This window comes from Elgaria multicarinata, chromosome 17 (genome assembly GCF_023053635.1).
Source record: "Elgaria multicarinata webbii isolate HBS135686 ecotype San Diego chromosome 17, rElgMul1.1.pri, whole genome shotgun sequence".
NCBI classification, from domain to species: Eukaryota; Metazoa; Chordata; class Lepidosauria; order Squamata; family Anguidae; genus Elgaria; species Elgaria multicarinata.
In genome coordinates, this window is record NC_086187.1 from 7,970,358 (window position 1) to 7,990,340 (window position 19,983).

Consider the following 19,983-nt stretch of genomic DNA (forward strand, 5'->3'; position numbering starts at 1 on the left):
ATCCGGGGCTCCAGTGGAATTGTGGCGTGCACACGGCCCTGAAAACAGTTCAGGGACTTGGGTGGACTGTGGTAGCAAGAGTGCCAGGGGCCACATCCTAGCTCTCTACGGGGTCTGACATTTGTTACCCCTGACCTAGCTACGCTGTAAGGGAGGACTTGCTGTTTTAAGGCTACAGGAGGGTTCTGTAGTTATCCCCTCCAGGAGACCTTATGGTGGTTTTTTATAATAAAAGTTTAGAAACTAGCAGCCTCTAGCATGAAAAGCAGGCTTGGGTGTACAGCCAGGGAACCCCCATCTCCCTCTGGACATTGATGGGGAGAACACACAAATGAAGAGCTGGGGTGTATAGCCTATATGCTTATCACTCCCCCCTCCTTTCAGGCGGCACTGTGTGGAAAGGAGAGAGGGGTTCAGGGTAGCGGTAGAACCAGGGTGTGTGCTGGGGGGGGGGGCTGGGGAGAAGAGGTTGGCTTTCTCTGGCCCTCCACCCCACCTTTTAGCCTGTAGGAGGCAGGTAGGGGTAAAAGGCACAAGATCCAGGAAAAACACACACTGTTTGGTCCAGCAATCCGTATCGCGTTTAAAATCGGCCTTAAGGTGCTACAGAAGCAATTCTATGGTGGATGTGAATAAAGGGGGGGAATCTATGGGGCACAGGGAAGTTTCCTTAAAACGCCTTTCTCTTCCCAAATACCTACCAAAGCCAACATTTTCTGCTTAGCAGACAACCTCGTCGTCGAAAGACTTCAAAACCCACACTCACAAATTCGGCTGCTTCTTCCTCCCTCTGGACACCAAAATGAGCAGGAGGAAGCCCGTCGGGCGCACTTCGCCTTGGCACGACAAGGGTTAAGACAGCTCTGCGGGAGCGGCGATGCGCCCAGGCGGAGACGCAGCCTGCCGGCTATGCGCAGCTGCCCGGGATGATAGAATGGGGGTATAGAATCCTGCCCCCTCCCAGGTATATAGCAGCCTGTCCCAGCTGCCCCCTCCAGATGTGTTGGATTGCAAGTTCCATCATCCCCAGCCAGCACTAGCAATCCAACGCATCTGGAGAGTGCAGCCGGGACAGGCTGCTATGTTGGCTGGTGGGTGGACTGGCTAGGCAGGCCTACGTTTGATCCTCAAAAGTTGAGGCACCGTTTGCAGAATTCGTATTCGGTTCCGACAGAGCAGCGATGGTGCATAGGGGGTGGGTCCCAGCCAGGGCTGTTCACTGTGCATTTAGAACGTTCCTTGTGCAAAACAGAGCCCTTGATGCCAACGTGGACGGTCGCCTAAGAAACCTCCACCAGCAAATTCTATTCCAGGCAACGTCACCCGAGACTCCCAGAAGCCAGGATTTTGTGGAAAGGAATGATGTGGTGCAGGAGGAGAGGGAGGGGTGAAGTGGGGTGGGACGAGGCTGTGGGGTGGGGTGGGTCACAGATCAGTAGTAGAGCTTGGGTCTGGCATACAGATGGGTCTATGTTGGATCCCCGGTATCTCCAGCTAAAGAGATGGTGGGTGAAGAGCTCCAAAATGATCTCTCCAAACTGGGCGTTGGAGCGGGCCTTAAAATGGCAAATGCAGTTCAATGTAAGCACGGGTGGAACATTGGTTGAAAAGAATCCCAACATCACAGATATGCTCTTGAGATTGGAGCTGGCAGCGACCGACCAAGCAAGAGATCTTGGGGTTGCGGTGGACAGCTGAACGGAAATGTCGACCCAGCCTGTGGCTGCTGCAAAACAGGCAAATTCCGTGTTGGGCATAACCGGGGAAAAGAATCAAAGCTAACCTGGCGATACCATCTCTCCCTTGTACAAAATGTGGAATCTTATGGACAGGTCTTGGAATAGTATGTACAGCTCTGGGCACCGCACCTAAACAAGGATATTGTAGAGCTGAGGGGGTGGCGGCGGAGAAAGGTGTAGAAAAGAGCAACCGGAAAGCAACCCTTCCATGGGGAAAGGTTCCAACATCTGGGGCTGTTAGCTGAGAAAAAAGGCAAAGGAGGTGAGATGGGACAGAGGTGTGTGGAATTATGCATGGTGTGGAAAAGGGGATAGGGGGACATTTTTCTGGCTCCCTAGTAATACTAGAACCCAATGGGACCTTCCCATGAAGCTGATTGGTGGGAGATTCAGGACAGTTGAAAGGAAAGTCAATTAAATTACGGAATTCGCTACCGCAAGATGTAGTGACGGCCACCAATGTGGACAGTTTTAAAAGGGGGTTGGACAAATTCATGGGGGAGAAGACAATCAATGGCTACTAGTCCTAATGGCTCTATGCTATTTCCAGTATCAGAGGCAGTACGCCAATGTACACCAGTTGCTGGGGAACATGGGTGGGAGGGTGCTGTTGCACTGGTGTCTTACTTGAGGGCTTCTGGTCGGCCGCTGTGTGAAGAGAATGCCGGACCAGAGATGCTTTCGGTCTGATCCAGCAGGGCTTTTCTTACATTCTTATGTGGCTTGCAAGACAAGGAATGGAGTTTTTCCAGAGCTATTAGCGGTGAGGATGCTGAGAATGTTGCAAGATCGGCGCAAAAAGGGGAGAAACGAATTCTCAAGATGCTGACCTTTTTAATTTTTTTTATATTAGGTTGACCTAATATAAAAAAACCTAATATAAAAAATAAATAAAAACATTCAAAGCCCTAAACGGTTTGGGGCCAGGTTATTTGAAGGAACGCCTCCTCCCATATGTACCTGCCCGGACCTTAAGATCATCTACAGGGGCCCTTCTCCATGAGCCCCTGCCAAAGGAAGTGAGGCAGGTGGCTACTAGGAGGAGGGCTTTCTCCGCTGTGGCACCCCGGCTGTGGAACGAGCTCCCCAGAGAGGTCCGCCTGGCGCCTACACTGTACTCCTTTCGTCGCCAGCTGAAGACCTTTTTATTCTCTCAGTATTTTAACACTTAATTTTAACTTGAATTTTACTGTTCTAACTCTGTATTTTAAGCTTATATCAATTTTTTGCTGCGTGGTTTTATCCTGGTTGTGCTTTTGATGCTGTATTTTGAATTTGTGTTTTTAGACTGTTGGTTGTTTTATTATGGGTTTAATTTTTGTGAACCGCCCAGAGAGCTTCGGCTATTGGGCAGTATAAAAATGCCATAAATAAAATAAATAAAAAAGTTCAAGCATCTTGAGAAGTCGTTTCTCCCCTTTTTGCACTGATCTTAAATGCATTTCTCGTCCCGTTTTTGCTCATGTTGCAAGATCCCCAACACTTTCTGAGAATGGCAATCCCACGGTGGGTTTTTCAAAGTCTTCCACTTTGGCTTACAAAACCACACATAAAACTTAAAGCATACATATTTAAAGACTGATGTAGATAGGACCGGGATAGGGAAATGCATGTGGGAACGCCAGGAAGAGGAAAGGATGCAGTAGCCGGCTGTAGCCTTTCTTGTGGGTGTGGGAGCTCTGGTGTACGCACAGATATACCCAAACATCTGCGCCCTCTTTGGAAATGCACCTTGGTCTGTAGGCAGAGATCTGGATCACTGGCAGTGAGGGTGCATTTTCCAAAAATCATCACAACCTTAAGGGCTGGAGAGGCGATGCTGCAAACACCTGCACCCACAAATTTAGCATTCACCGGACCAACAGAGATGAACAGCCCTGGCTCCCTGTCCTCATGACTTCACCGTCTGGAACTCAGAATACTTGCAAGAAATTCCAAAAGCACCAGAGGTGTCCAGAGCTTTAGTCCGAAGCAGCTTGAACTGGTAGTAAGCATGGAAAAATAAAACAAATATTTTACAAAACAACACTTTATGAATTCAGTTCTTTTCCTATTAGTGAAAATATATATATATAGATAGATAGATATATGATTTTAAATAAACTATTCTCAGACTCTTATAGGATTTGGGCTCTCTGAGTGCAAAGTTAAGACTCGGCTACTTGAAGTCTGCCAAGATATCGCTGAAGATGTTCAAGAAGAGGTGCGCATGATGGTCCCGGAAGACCAGGGTGGGCCGGAATCGAATTGATCTATCGCCACTGCCTCCCAACATCACACCTAAGAGCAGGGGGGAGGAAATTGTGTTAGAGAAAAGAAAGAAGACCCCTCAAAACCTCCTACGTTTAAAAAGGTATGTAGGCACCTGGTCCACCTCCCCAAGAAGAAAATTCTCCGGAATGCTCACCTTTCCCAGCCTCTGTCGCCAGAGTTTTCGTTTCCTCCCGCACCCCGTGAAATGCCGAAAATTGAACGATCGAAATTTTCGGCACAGCACTAATGAAGACCCACAGTGATGGGATTGGAGAACAGGGCACGGCTATGAAGTGGTGTAGCCTCACCTTTGTTCCTGGCTATGGCAATGAGTTTATTCCTAATAGCTTCGTTCGGAGCGTCAAACGAACAGAACGTCCCTCGTCCTCGCGCCCTGCTGACCAGATGTGGGTAGCGGCTCTAAAGGAGGAGAGAGAGAGAGAGAGCAAGTGTTAAGCCGTTTCATTTCTACCTTTTGTTGCGAACAGTGAAGCTGGGGGAAGACCCACTCTGGATCGCTTGCATGGGTGGCCTGTACATTTCCGAGCCCGATCCAAGGTGCTGGTTTAAACCTATAAAGCCTTACACGGCTTGGGACCACGATACCTGACGGAACGCCTCTCCCGACATGAACCTTCCCGTACACTGCGCTCAACATCTAAGGTCCTCCTCCGAGCGCCTACTCCGAGGGAAGCTTGGAGGATGGCAACAAGGGAGAGGGCCTTTTCAGTGGTGGCTCCTCAATTATGAAACGATATCCCCGACGAGGCTCGCCTGGCACCAACATTGTTATCTTTTCAGTGCCATGTCAAGACTTTTCTCCCAGTCATTTAACAGCATACGTTGAGTTTTTAATTGACCCAGAATAGATGGATATTGTATGTAGCCTGTTTTTATGCTTTTTATGGTTTTATATTTTGTATATTTGTTTTAAATGTTCTGTATTTTAATCTTTGTAAACCGCCCAGAGAGCTTCGGCTATGAGGTGGTATATAAATTTTAATAATAATAATAATAATAATAATAATAATAATAATAATAATAATAAGGGTCAGTGTGCAATTTTCTCCGGGAGAATTTTCTCACATTGGCTTTCCCAGGAAAGAAAACAAGGCAAGATGTGCTATCCAGATGCAGGGCTAAAAAAAGCATGTTGCTAATAGCAGAAAACAACTTCAAAAGGGGTATCATTAATGTCACTTTTAAGACAAGACAAGTCAACTTTTTTGGCACCATTGTGACTGTTGTCAGTATCATCACTGCTGCGGGTGAGAACATAAGATATGGGAAACATTTACTGCACCTGCTGAATCAATAGAAGAGGCAGGGTTTTGTTTGCACCTTGCTGATTGGAGGAGATGGCGCTTCATTTGCATCAGGCAGTGACTGGAGGTGGGGCTTCCTGTTTGCAGCAGACGCTGCGCGGAATCCGCCCCTTCCAATCTGCCAGAATAATGGAAGGTTTGCAGAACTGCTCTTCATCCATGGTTCGAGGGCCAAGCCATGGACATAAACGTGAGGGCAGGCAACCTTTTTGGGCCATGAGCACATTTGGCGATTTGAGGAACTGCCCCGGGCACCACCACAAAATGGCTGCCATGGGACTCAAAGAGTACTTATCAATGGAACCTTCTCAAATTGGGGAGAGGCAACGAGTGGGGTACCGCAGGGCTCAGTCCTAGGCCCAGTGCTCTTCAACATTTTTATTCATGATTTGGACGAGGAGGTGCAGGGAACGCTGATCAAATTTGCAGATGACGCAAAATTGGGGGGGGATAGCTAATACCCTGGAAGACAGAAACAAACTTCAAAGTGATCTTGATAGGCTGGAGTGCTGGGCTGAAAACAACAGAATGAAATTTAATAGGGATAAATGCCAAGTTCTACATTTAGGGAATAGAAACCAAATGCAGAGTTACAAGATGGGGGATACTTGGCTCAGCAATACTACAAACGAGAAGGATCTTGGAATTGTTGTAGATCATAAGATGAATATGCGCCAACAGTGCAATATGGCTGCAAGAAAGGCAGCCATATTGCACTGCTATTTTGGGCTGCATTAATAGAAGTATAGCTTCTATGTACGCATGTGAGGTACTGGTTCCTCTCTATTCGGCCCTGGTTAGGCCTCATCCAGAGTATTGCGTCCAGTTCTGGGCTCCACAATTCAAGAAGGACGCAGACAAGCTGGAGCGTGTTCAGAGGAGGGCAACCAGGATGATCAGGGGTCTGGAAACAAAGCCCTATGAAGAGAGACTGAAAGAACTGGGCATGTTTAGCCTGGAGAAGAGAAGATGGAGGGGAGACATGAGAGCACTCTTCAAATACTTAAAAGGTTGTCACGCAGAGGAGGGCCAGGATCTCTTCTCGATCCTCCCAGAGTGCAGGACATGGAATAACGGGCTCAAGTTAAAGGAAGCCAGATTCCAGCTGGACATCAGGAAAAACTTCCTGACTGTTAGAGCAGTACAACAATGGAATCAGTTACCTAGGGAGGTTGTGGGCTCTCCCACACTAGAGGCCTTCAAGAGGCAGCTGGACAGCCATCTGTCAGGGATGCCTTAGGGTGGATTCCTGCATTGAGCAGGGGGTTGGACTCGATGGCCTTGTAGGCCCCTTCCAACTCTGCTGTTCTATGATTCTATGGGAGGTGTGGCAATGGCGGAATCACCTACTCAGAAGACTGAGAAGAAGGCAGCGAAGGGATCTGAGCCCCTACATTCGAAACAACTCCTCTGAACCCACAGTTTTCAGCACCAAAAAAGAAAAAAAAGATTTTAAAATAATCTCAGGTGCTGGTAAGAAAATGTTGTTTTTAAGAGGGAGGGGGAGGGCACCTTGGTGTGCACCACGAACGGTGTCCCGGAGAACCATTGGTGCCCCCAGGGACTAGGTTGTCTTGCTCTGACATCGTATAATTCTGCAAGCCTTCCTATGGCCCAGTCCATGTACAGCCTGCTGTAAAGAAGATATTGCTGCTTTCAGTCACACTGATGCAAATAAAGGATCGTCTCCCTTTCTAAGCTTGGCTTGTGGCTGCAACTGAATCTTGGCTTAAATACTACGAAGTCCAACTTAGTATCCTTACTACTTGACCGGGTGAAAAAGGTTTATTTTTGACTCACCAGATAAATATTTGGTTTCCACTGAAATAATTTATTTACAGTCTAAGGCAAGCTTTGCTTTCCTGTCCTCAGAACACCTTCCAAGGAACACGCAAGATCAAATTGCTCCACGTACCTGTAAATCCAGCAGCCCCGTCAACAGGACCTTCCCTGCGTAAGCAGCGTTGCCCAAGAGATCCTCTGTTTTTATGACGTTAATGACTTCAGCGAGCAGAAGGGTCTTGGAGGGATCCCCGAGCCAAGTGTTGAAAATCCGATATGGCTGCCGTGTGGGGGGACAGGAAGGAGAAACGGAATGCAATGGAGAAAACCATCAGAATCATAATTGTCCACCGCAACACACTCTTCTGCGTTTCACTAACCAATGCTACAAGCTAAAACAAGAATGCCTTGTACATATTTTCCCCTTGACCGATTAAGGCAACAGAAGGAAGCATTTTCCTCCAAGCAAACTCTTTGCCGATCATGATCAGAGCCACAATTAAGCAAACGCACCATGCAGTTCAATGTAGCTTAACGGAGTGCAATTATCTCTAGCGCACTTTGAACAGACCCACTAGGGAGCCCTCTGGATGAGGGGGCTACGCAGTACACCCATTTCATATATCAAAGGTGTTGCAAAAACAGTTTCTCGCTTCGAGAACCCTGCGCAAATTAGACCCTTCATGCAGTCCACGAAGACTCAACTGCTGCAAGTATTTATTCAGCCTCTTCCCTGAATTTGGAGATTTTACTAATCACTGCCCCTACATTTCAAGCCATTTTTTGCACCTTGTAGACAAAAAAATATTTTAAAACTCACAATATTAGATAGCAAGCTAAAACCTTAGGAGGTTTTACTCTAGCTGTTCCACAAGCATATCAGTGATAGGCCAAGAATTATATTTAGAGAGTTTGTTTCTTTAATGATTTCCTTATAATATTATGCATGTTCTTCTTTCTGTTGCCTTTATTTATTTATTTTAAAAACTTTATTTCAAATTAAAATACAATTTCTTAAAATCAATCAATCAATGCAGTTCATATTCTCAGGGTGTTGAAATTCAAGTACAGTCCAAGTCTTTAAATCAGAGAGAGGATGGATATGGCAGACAGCTGCTAAAATAGAAATCAAAGCCATTCCAATCTTTTGCTGGAGCATTAATAGATATTCTCCAACAGGACTTTGAGTATGAAAAGCCTCTCTCAGCCCTCCAGACTCCCGAAGGGAGAGACATTCACGTACAGTGTGATTGTGGAAACCATACAATCATGCTACACACGGGTTTTGAAAGGCGTTAATCTTTTCGACTTGTTTTCAGAGCCATGAATTCTACGGCTCCCCAAAGCAGAACTCACAGCATTAGCCCGGAATTCCTCCTTATGGAAAAATCCTCCGGTCATCATCTTCTTACTGAAGCTCAGGACGTCGGCCGGGTCGTCGAGGCCCCAGTGTTCGTGGGCCCAGAACTTGCCTGTGCAGCCGCCTCCTGTCTGCACCTCGTCCACTAAGAAACCACAACCGTGCTGTTCAGAGAGAATGGACATGTGAGGCCACTTTAAGAACGGAACTCGGTACTAGAATCAGAACATGGATGGGGGAGAAAAATGTATGTATATATGATTGCATTTATATCCTGCCTTTTTCCCTCCAAGGAACCCAAGGAACCCTCCTCTCCATTTTATCCTTACAACAACCCTGTGAGGTGGGTTGGGCTGAGAGTCTGTGACTGGCCCAAAGTCACCCAGTGGATTTCCATGGCTGAGTGGGGACTAGAACCCGGATCTCCCAACTCCCAGTCCAACACTTTAGCCACTACACCACACTGGCTCTAGTCCTTTTCTCTGTAACAAATGCAAGAGTAGAGGGGTCCAGGAGATGAGAGTATGAAGGATCTGGGAGGCCTGGATTCACGTTTCACTGCTGGACTCTCTGCACAGCTCCAGGGGACTCGCTCACTTTTCAAGCAAGTCTATAAAATGGGCAGAAAATAGCATAAAGTGCGAAGTTGCAACCTGGATAGCAGAAATAGCTACATGCAGAGACCAGTGGGAGAAGATTTTAATTTCCGAGGACGCTGCTGCTGAACCAAAAGGTGCTGTTCTCCTACAAAATAACTTCCAAAGGAGACTCCCACATGAAATTGGGGGTGGAATAAATGGAAACAAAACTCATATTGAACAGAACACTGCTTAACTTCTACCCCTTGATTTGGACACTCATCCAGAGATTTTCTTCTTTCCTCTTATGTTTTAGAACTTTATTCCTCATCACTATATAACAAGAACTTAAAATTAATCTAGAAAATAACTGTTACTCCAGGGCTCGCTACTGAACCACACAGATCTTAAATCCAGGCCCGAAGAGCCATTCAAAGGCCAGGGCAGTTTGATTTGCTCACCACCTGGCTTTCGCAAACCCTACAGGACGGAAACATGAAATCGACACAGCTAAAACTGTTTAAACATGACATGGGTGCAGAGCATAGGACACAATTCTCAAGCAATTATCAACAAATAATCCCTGAAGGCCTAAAATGAAGAATCCTGCAAATATTCAATATTGACTGCTCCCTAGGCGAAAAAGAACTCACAACACCAACGTGTTCAGGACATTTATCCAGAACAGCATATCTGATCGTACTGGTAAATGTTCCAGACGTAGAATTATGATAGTAGAGTTGGAAGGGGCTTATAAGGCCATCAAGTCCAACCCCCTGCTCAATGCAGGAATCCACCTTAAAGCATCCCTGACAAATGGCTGTCCAGCTGCCTCTTGAAGGCCTCTTGTGTGGGAAGGGCCCATGACCTCCCTAGGTCCTAGGTCCCATTGTTGTATTACTCTAACTGTCAGGAAGTTTTTCCTGATGTCCAGCCGGAATCTGGCTTCCTGTAACTTCAGCCATTAGTCCATGTCCTGCACTCTGGGGTGATAGAGAAGAGATTCTGGCCCTCCTGTGTGTGACAACCTTTCAAGTATTTGAAGAGTGCAATCATGTTTCCCCTCAGGTTTCTCCAGGCTAAACATTCCCAGTTCTTTCAGTCTCTCCTCATAGGGCTTTGTTTCCAGACCCCTGATCAGCCTTGTTGCCCTCATTTGAACCCCCTCCAGCTTGTCTGCATCCTTAGAATCATGGAATAGTTTAGCTGGAAGTGGCCTCTAAGGACATCGAGTCCAGCCCCTTGCTCAATACAGGAATCTACATTAAAGCATCCCTGACAGATGATTGTCCAGCTGCTTCTTGAAGGACTCTGGTGTGGGAGAGCCCACGACCTCCCTAGGTCATTGGTTCCATTGCTGTCCTACTCTAACAGTCAGGAAGTTTCCCCTGATACTCAGATGTTACACCAATTGATGGTGAAGCCTGGGCTGGACTTTGTGGCCAAAATCCAGGGCCCTGCAGCCTGTGTGTGTGAGCATGCGTGCGTGGTTGCACCATAAATGACCACTCAGATAGTGACAGGTGATCACAGCAGCAGAAGCAGGCTCCATTTTATCCCTGTAGCCTTAATGTAAGTGTTTAAAATACAAAGCAGAGTATTATTATTTTTTAAATCAGGCAAACAGTTTTCTTGTTTCGGTTGTTCCAACCTATCAGGAATGTGGAAACAGTTGTAAAGCATGGAATTGCAGCTGGTGGTGCAGACAGGTGAGGAGAGAAATGTTACTTGCATTTTTTCACAAATGAAGTTATGGCCATTCAGTGGAGGCTGGTGGCTTCAATGTCAGTGGGGTGGTGAGCCTACTCCGGGTTTTAGTCAGAACCCTAAAGGAGCTATCGAAGGTGAAAAGCATCCCTTGTTCAACATATGAAGCACCTTGGATTTATTTATTTATTTATTTATTACATTTATATACCGCCCCATAGCCTCAGCTCTCTGGGCGGTTTAGAACAGTTTAAAATGGTAAACATTTATTAATTCATTCCTTTAGAGTTCTGATTGAAACCCCAAGAGGATTCACCGCCCCACTGACTTCAGAACCTCAAGCTGAATAATCACCTAAAGCGTGTCCCTATGATACGATTAAGTCCAGGGTCTAAAATCACCTAGCTGCACCGCTGATGCTAATGTGTAGAAATGATGGGGCTGGTTTTGCACATCCCTACGTAATATTCAAATTAGGGATGTGCTCCGCTCCGATTAGGAGCGTAGAAGCAGTAGCGGATTGGCCTGCTCCGCCTTACCCAGAGGCGGAGTAGGAGCGGACCGCGGACCCCCTAGAAGCAAGGCGAAGAGAAGCGACCATTTTTCGGAGCTCCGAGTTCAGTCGGAGCGCTCCGGTCGCCATCTTGAAAACATTTCGCCATAGGATTGCATTGCGGCAAATAATCGCGCATAACTACATTGTTTTTGAAGCTATCGTTCTGGAAATTCTTGTGCACAGAGAGTCGTGGATGGGGGTCATTTTGAGACCACTCTCACCTCTCTGCGTGCTGTGGTTCACGTGCAATAATTTTTTAAAAATCGGGTCAACCGCGGGGCTCAAACGGCGTTTCGGCTTTTCGCCCATAGGATTGCATTGAGGGAAAGAATCGGGGATAACTGGGGGGGGGGTTAAGCTATCGTTCTGAAAATTCTTGTGCACAGAGAGTCGTGGATGGGGGTCATTTTGAGACCACTCTCAACTTTCTGCGTGCTGTGGTTCACGTGCAATATTTTTTTAAAAATCGGGTCAACCGCGGGGCTCAAACGGCGTTTCGGCTTTTCGCCCATAGGATTGCATTGAGGGAAAGAATCGGGGATAACTGGGGGGGGGTTTAAGCTATCGTTCTGAAAATTCTTGTGCACAGAGAGTCGTGGATGGGGGTCATTTTGAGACCACTCTCAACTTTCTGCATCGTACGGGTCGCGGGCTAGAAGTTTTTTAAAAATCGGCGGGAAAAATACCTTTTTCAAAGGGCTGAGGGGCAGAGTCAGCTCCCGGTCATGATGATCCCAAAGTTGGAGGAGGGCATAGGCAAAACAGGTAACTTGGGATTCTGGGAAACTTCTCTTTCTTCATCTGAACGGGCTTTTCCCCGTGTTTTTTAACACAGTAGCCCCACCAAATGCACAAACACAACCTGAAATCATATACTAAGCCAAGAATAAGAGATAGAAAACACAGCACTGCTCCCCACCCTAACCTTGGTGAACAACTGAATCGATGTGGTGCAAGGGGATGAGCTCCCCTAGGGCATCTCATCGTGGACGTGCCCCCACTCTCTCCTGCACTGGAAGGCCATTAGAGCCTTCCAAAGAGAGTAAAACGGTGGAGCAATGCCTATCATGAGTTGAAGTGAATGGTCACTTTTCAGTGGTGGAGCAATGCCTGTTATGAGTTGAAGTGAGCGTTTTACTTCTTCTCAGAGCTGTTGGTGGCTGTCTTGAACTGGCAGCTACTTCCCCCTCCCCCGGGCACGTCCCCCTATTGCTGGTAAAAGACAGATATAGCCTTTTTTTTTTAATTCTTCTTGCTGTTTATTGAGCAACACTGCTGCTTTTAATTCCACCCCTCCTTTGTTTATTGATTGATTTATTCCATTTTATATGCATTACTGGCTTATCCTTGGCTCCCTTCCTTATGCCCCCAGAAATGCCAGCTGCATGCCTGCCTGCCTTCCCTCCCTCCTCCCCTGCCCACCTCGCAGGGATGTTGTGTGTGGGGTGCCCGATTTTCAAAAATTCGCCAAAAATCAGGGGATGATGGGATTGCCTTGAAACTTGGCGTGTGTGTGTATACGCCCATGAGGTGTCATGGTGCCAAACGTGAGGTTTCTAACTTCAACGGAAAAAAAGTTGTTTACTTTTTTAGCTTTCAATGCAACCCTATGGGGGGGCAAAAACGGAGCTCCGGATCCGGATCCGGAGCTCCGAGCGGAGCGGAGCGGAAGTGGGCGGAGCGGGGGCGGGGCGGAGCGACCCGCTCCGAAAAATGGCGGATCTGCAAGTGAAGCGGAGCGGGGGGTCCGTGCACACCCCTAATTCAAATGTATCTGCCATCAATGGAAAAGTTAGCAGAAATCCCAGTTTTCAGACTGGGCTTTTACTAACCTTTCTGGCAATGTTCCTCAGCTTCCTGAAAAAGTCATCTGACGCGTGGTTGTCTCCTCCTTCTGATTGAATAGGCTCAACAATGATCCCTGCAACAACTTTCTTCTTTTTCCGGTATTTTACGATTAAATCTTCCACCTATATATTGGAGAATAATAATAATAAAAAGTAGGGAATTTACATTTTCTACTTGCTTTGATTAAATAGGTCAACCCTTTACATTTTAAAGGAAAATTAAACTGGAGAATTTGGGATTTTCTACCAAACGAATGGCGTATGATCATTGACTGTTTTTGCTTTGTTTTTGTTACATGCAATTATATTCAATATCATTTTGTACAAGAGAACCTGAAGAAACACATACAAAAAACTTTGCTAAAGCTAAGTATCCTGATGGGATTGCACCTGGTCAGTATCTAGACACAATGGGGAAAAGATGGGGACATAAATTAAATAAAATGAATTAATTAATAAATAAAAACCAGAGACCAACATCAAAACTGACAAAGGAAAAGATGAGGGTTATTGATCTATCCAAAAACAGTGATTGCAAAAACAGATTAAGTTGTCTCCATTTTGATCGAGCATTTCTAATCCATTTTTTTCCTGGGATCCCTCAAAGTCTAAAAAGATTTACTTATTATTTTATTTATTGCATTTCTAAACTGCCCAGCAGCTGAAGCTTTTCTGGGAAGTTTACAGTAAGATGTATTTATTTAGCTGATCATAGAATCGCAGAGTTGGAAGGGGCCTACAAGGCCATTGAGTCCAACTCCCTGCTCAATGCAGGAATCCACCCTAAAGCATCCCTGACAGATGGTTGTCCAGCTGCCTCTTGAATGACTCTAGTGTGGGAGAGCCCACAACCTCCCTAGGTAACTGATACCATTGTACAGCACCATGTACATTGATGGTGCTATATAAATAAATAATAATAATAATAATAATAATAATAATAATAATAATAGTCGTACTGCTCTAACAGTCAGGAAGTTTTTCCTGATGTCCAGCCGGAATCTGGCTTCCTGTAACTTGAGCCTGTTATTCCGTGTCCTGCACTCTGGGGGGATCGAGAAGAGATCCCGGCCCTCCTCTGTGTGACAGCCTTTTAAGTATTTGAAGAGTGCTCTCATGTCTCCCCTCAATCTTCTGTTCTCCAGGCTAAACATGCCCAGTTCTTTCAGTCTCTCTTCATAGGGCTTTGTTTCCAGATTCCTAGGTCCTCTGAAGATTTCCAAATCTTCAGGTGGATTTGTGCCTTTCAAGCAGAGAACAGAATCAGAGCCATTCTGCAGGTCTTGCTGGAAGACCCCTTGCATTCCTCCCCGTACCAATTTTTTTTTTGAGCTGTGTCCTTTTAGATTGCAATCCTGTGTGCAGGGACTGTCTTGTTTTTATTGATTACGCCTAGAGATTTGGATGTCCAGAAAAAAACGGAAAAATTAGGAGAAAAAGCAGTTGTCCCGCCCCCCCTATTTCCCCCCAAAGCCTTTTTTTGTTTTTTCCTGAGAAATTGAAAAAAATGAAGAAAAAATGGATTATGGAATGTTTTATTTTAGCATGATGAATAAAATGTTTAAGACAAGGTGTTGATATATTTACTTCTCCAAAAGAGTTCTGAAAACTATGTACAGTATCAGGTTATTACAATTTCTGAGCTGCAAGGACAAGCAAGTCCTAGGTTGCAAACTGAGACTACAACTCTCAAATGCAAGAGCAAGATGCATTTCTACCTCTAGGGGGCACCACTGCCATGGAAGCAGAGACTGAAACCAATACTGATAGCTATAGGTCAGAAAATGAGTCTGATTAAATTTCAAGCATATTCATTGAACCTTCGTAACCCCTCTTTTTTCCTCAGTCCTTTTTATGGAAATAGGTGCTTTATGTCTGCTTGACACTGTGGAGGACTAGTGGAGACGTAAATAATTTTCTTTGTTACTAATGTCGATGGTTTCTTCAGTGTGTTTTTTTAAAAAATGTTTTTTGCTTGCTCCTTGTAATCTGGTAAAACCAAAGAGGTTCCTTACAGTTCAGGAGCTTGTAGCTCCATTTGTTACCAATAAAAGTAAAAATTTAAAACAGTAAATTCAATTAGTAATAATTGTTTGAATATACCAAATGTAATAATTTTATGCCAAATCAACTTGGACATAATTATATTTTAGGTTCCTAAAGTAACGAAGTGACTTTCAATCTGTAAAAAGTGCTAATATTGCATTTTTTCTCAATTTCCCCCAAAATTTCCGTTTATTTTTTTCCATGGCTTCAATTTCTGGAAATTCTACATCTCTAATTATGCCTTTACACCACTGCACAACTTTTCCTCCATATCTGGGGGTGGGGATCAGGACTTCCAGGTCAGGCCAGCTGAATCCCAGGCAGGCCGCTGGAAGGCTAGCATCTCAATGGACGTGGCCCAAGACATTTTGATGCCCGAGGCAAAAGGACAAGATCCTACACCCCTCCCCCCACCCTTGAGACTGGGTGTTCAAGATTGGCAGCACAGCGTCCTCCGCTACACCCAAGGGCAGCAAGTGACCTTAGGGACTGCAGAGTAGGCCCGCGTGGGGCACAGACTCTCCTCCAACACCTCACTGCCGCTTGCCGCCCCCCAGCATCCGCTGCCTTCCCTCTGCCCAACGGCAGGGCCGGCCCTACAACAGAGAACGTTGCTAGTGAGCGCTCACCTCCTCTAAACAGCGGTCTTCTTCCTCTTCGTTTTCTTTCACAAACTCTTCCAGGGGATACTTCAGCCTTGGGAATGGCGCAATGGGCCAGTCAAAGGAAGGGATGTCCAGTTTGTGAATGGCTTTAGAGTGCGTGGCAGCTAAGCAACCTATAGGACACAAAATGTGGAAAAGCCTTTGAAAGGTGATTCCCTTTGGGATGTTGCAGAAATCCGCAACAAATTCGAATATGTTTGGATATCCATGAACCCAACCTGCGGATTCTGCAGTAGACGGGCATTTTCCGAGTCACATGAATTCGGGGACTTTTTAAAAACTTTTTTTGGCGGGGAGGATTTACACAAAAGCTGGAAGGAAAGAGGGGGCAGGGGAACCTTGGAGGGTCAGGACGGGCAGACTTGGCCCCAGGGCCTGAGGTTCCCCACCCCTGTGCTATGGATTAAACTTTAATCCATTCGAATCATGTCATCTCATTTATTTTCTCGACTTTCTGTAACCCTGCTCCTGTTAATCACGTTTCAAGGGACGGCCGCGGCCTGGTCCCCTCTATGTCACTTAGACCTCGGAAGAGCCTGCCCCCTAGTGATCCGTCAAGGGCTCGCCCCGTATGAAAGGACTCCTAGAGAGAAAGATTAGGGGGAAGTATATGGACAGCACTAGGCTCAAAGCCCGTGCAGCGTCTCCCTGCATTCCCCCGTCTCCACCTCACCAGAGATAAAAAGTGATTGTTGCCTCACCCATAGTTCTCCCGTGAAATGCACCCATAAAGGAAAGCATGCTGTATTCGGGACAACCCGGCGGCTGAAATCAAAACAGGAGATTAATATCACAGCATCATTCAATCCATCTGCTAGGTGGCAGCACCGTCTCCTGCAGAAGGACCCTGGCCGGGACGATGTACTTGGACGGAAAAAGAAGGATTTTGTTTTGATGGTGCTATATTTTCAGCACGTATACCCCATCTCTCTAACAAAAACTCGAGGTGGCTCACGATAAAAACAAAAGCAATACAGAATAGTGAAGGCCAAAAATAAAAATATTTATTTATTTATTTATTTATTAATTATTTTATTTATTGCACTTATATACCGCTCCCATAGCTGGGGCTCTCTGGGCAGTTTACAGAAATTCTAAAATTAAGATAAAAACGAGTATACAAAATTTAAAACTCTAAAACACAGAACATACACACATAAAGCATTAAAAACCGATTAAAAACTAAACATGTGGGTAATTAGGATGTGCCGCCATATGCCTGGGCAAAGAGGAAAGTCTTAACCTGGCGCCGGAAAGATAGCAGCGTTGGCGCCAGGTGAGCCTCGTCAGGGAGATCGTTCCACAGTCTGGGGGCCACCACCGAAAAGGCCCTGTCCCTTGTTGCCACACTCTGAGCCTCTCTCGGAGTAGGCACCCGGAGGAGGACCTTAGATGTTGAACGTAGTGACCGGGTATATTCACGTCGGGAGAGGCGTTCCGTCAGGTATTGTGGTCCCAAGCCGTGTAAGGCTTTATAGGTCAAAACCAGCACCTTGAATTGGGCTCGGAAACATACAGGCAGCCAGTGCAAGCGGACCGGACCAGGTGTTATATGGTTGAACCTTCTGGTTCCCGAAATCAATCTGGCTGCTGCATTTTGCACGAGCTGCAGCTTCCGAACCGTCTTCAAAGGCAGCCCTACGTAGAGTGCATTGAATTAATCTAACTTGGAGGTTACCAGAGCATATCAGCGAAACCACAGAAGCGCCTTCCCTTACATACACCAAATCAACTCTTGAGATGGTCTGAGGAGGCCGCGTTGGGTTATTTCATGACCAACAGTGTGTCGTCAAGCAAATGGGCCTTCTCGGTAGCGGCACCCGCCCTCTAGGACGTTCGCCCGAGTCCCGATTTCTTACCTGGTTGATCATGCATGTTTCCAGCTCTTCCTTGGTGACGTTGCTGTGCCCCCTTTCTTTGTTCTGAAAAATGAAGGTTTTATATTTGCTTTCACAGGCAAACACGCACGCACATACCTTCACAATTGGGTTAAGAATATCCATTTTAAGCCAATAAGTAAAGGGGGAGGGGGGACAGGACAGAAGGATCCAACAAAATCATAATGTGCCCCTCCCCCTCCGACCTTATTTAGTAATTAATACCATTCATCAGAACATAAGAAGAGCCCTGCTGGATCAGACCAAGGGTCCATCCAGTCCAGTGATGGACAGCATGGTTGAGGGTATCAAGGAGATATGATCAAATGGTCCTGAAGGTGCAGGTACTGGGGGTGATGGAGTCTCATTTCATTCACACAGTGACCAACAGGCTGTCAACCAGAGATCCACAAGCAGGACATAGTGCAACAGGACCCTCCCACCCATGTTCCCCAGCAAGTGGTGCACACAGGCTTACTGCCTGATCCCAGAGGCAGCACATAGCCATCAGGACTACTAACCATTGATAGCCTTCTCCTCCAGAAATTTATCCCTTTATAAAACCCTTCGAATGGTTGGCCATCACCACATCTTGTGGCAGTGAATTCCATAGTTTAACTCTGCGCTGCTGAAGTCAGTAACTGTAAGTGCGGAGGCAACAGGGATACGCAGCAGGCCAAGGGTATGACAGCTCGTGTGAGAGGTTGCAGTGAAGTCTGGATCAAGGCATCCAGGGCGATGGACAGCATGACTGAGGGTAACACGGAGATGTCTTGAAGGAACAGGTGACGGAGCCTCAACGTTCTTCATAATTCCCCCTGGCAGGACTGAAGTAGTTGGGCTGTTCACTTTAGTTTTTTTTAGGTTCCCCTAATCCAGGGACCTCCTTGGTGTTTATGGAGGCTATGGATCTAGCAGGCACCTGGTGGGCCACTGTGTGAGTAGAATTCTGGACTAGATGGACCCTTGGTTGGATCCAGCGTGACACTTCTTCTGCAATTATGTACCCCAACACAACTACCTCCTTGGGTGCCAGGAAATGATCTAGGGACTGTACATGTGCCAGGCATGGCCTCTTCTCCCATGGAATGAATCATAGAATAGTAGAGTTGGAAGGGGCCTACAAGGCCATCAAGTCCAACCCCCTGCTCAATGCAGGAATCCACCCTAAAGCTTCCCTGACAGATGGTTGCCCAGCTGCCCCTTGAGTGACTCATCCCCCAACGGTGACTCATCTCCCAATTTCGCCCCATCCTCCCAGGTGTCAGAAGCACACGTGTGCTTTTCTAGCAGAGCGCCTGTGCAATAGGGCCGTCCGTACCCTTAGAGTTTTTACTCACCCGGTACCACATGAAGATGGCTTTAAAGGCATTTTCGTTAGAGCAAGATCCACAAGACATGGTTATAACCTGAGTTAGACCCTTAGGAGCCACCTGTCAATGGGAGAGAGAAAGAAAAGACATAACTAAAGCCAAGCGATTTGCAAGATTAAGATGCTAATTTCTTTTCTTTTATGGTATTTTAGTATTTAATGTTGTTCCCACCTCAATCCAGAGGGAGAGGCAGGTAAGAAATTAACACACACACACACACACACATATATATGCCTCCTTCCTCATCAACATATTATTATCCAGTGAGCTTTGTGCTCTACTTCTGGAATTGCTCTGAATAGGCCCCGAGCTTCAGATCAAACCTGAATATTCGGTTTAACTCACTTTCGTCCAGTTTCTGTCCATGGCTTGTGCCACAGAGTGGCAGATCCTTGGAAACCCTAGACTGGCCTTTTCCCCTAGTACCGTACAGCTTTCTGATACAAGACGCATGGAAACCTTTCATCATAGAGTTGCAACCTCCCAGGAATGCCAGAAAGGACTAGCTTTTGATTGCTTATTTTTGTTCTTAGCGTTAGAAGATGGACATTTCAGGGGCGGCACCAAGCCGGGATTGGCTCAGCCTTCTCCAGCTTCCCATGCCAGGCCCCAGGCATGATTCCCAAAGCATTCCAAAAGGCTGACGACGAGGAATAACCTGTGCTGATTTAGCGGACCCTTCCCCAACCTGTTCCCCTCTAGATGCGTTGGGACTACAATCGCTATCAATCCCAGCCATTGGGGTGGGTGGGTGTTGTTGGCTGGGGATGGTGGGAGATGTAGTCCCAAAAACTTCTGGAGGGCAGGAGGCTAGGGAAGGCTGATTGAATGAGGATGGACACAGCTGAACAACAATCTTTGTGTGTGTGTGTGTG

At 46.4% G+C, this 19,983-nt stretch overlaps 1 protein-coding gene across 1 annotated transcript in view; it reads right to left on the bottom strand.

Annotated features, from left to right (window-relative positions):
- Positions 1-3,750: 3,750 nt before the first annotated feature.
- Positions 3,751-19,983, bottom strand: part of ABAT (4-aminobutyrate aminotransferase) — a 59,101-nt gene continuing 42,868 nt past the window's right edge. Inside the window, exons 8-16 of the mRNA XM_063143541.1 lie at positions 19,076-19,168; positions 17,718-17,780; positions 16,560-16,623; positions 15,823-15,971; positions 13,133-13,270; positions 8,456-8,623; positions 7,233-7,379; positions 4,301-4,412; positions 3,751-4,019 (exon numbers count right to left, since the gene is read on the bottom strand). Coding sequence (XP_062999611.1) covers positions 3,898-4,019; positions 4,301-4,412; positions 7,233-7,379; positions 8,456-8,623; positions 13,133-13,270; positions 15,823-15,971; positions 16,560-16,623; positions 17,718-17,780; positions 19,076-19,168 — 1,056 coding nt within the window. The 3' untranslated portion in view covers positions 3,751-3,897. The remainder of the gene's footprint in view (positions 4,020-4,300; positions 4,413-7,232; positions 7,380-8,455; positions 8,624-13,132; positions 13,271-15,822; positions 15,972-16,559; positions 16,624-17,717; positions 17,781-19,075; positions 19,169-19,983) is intronic.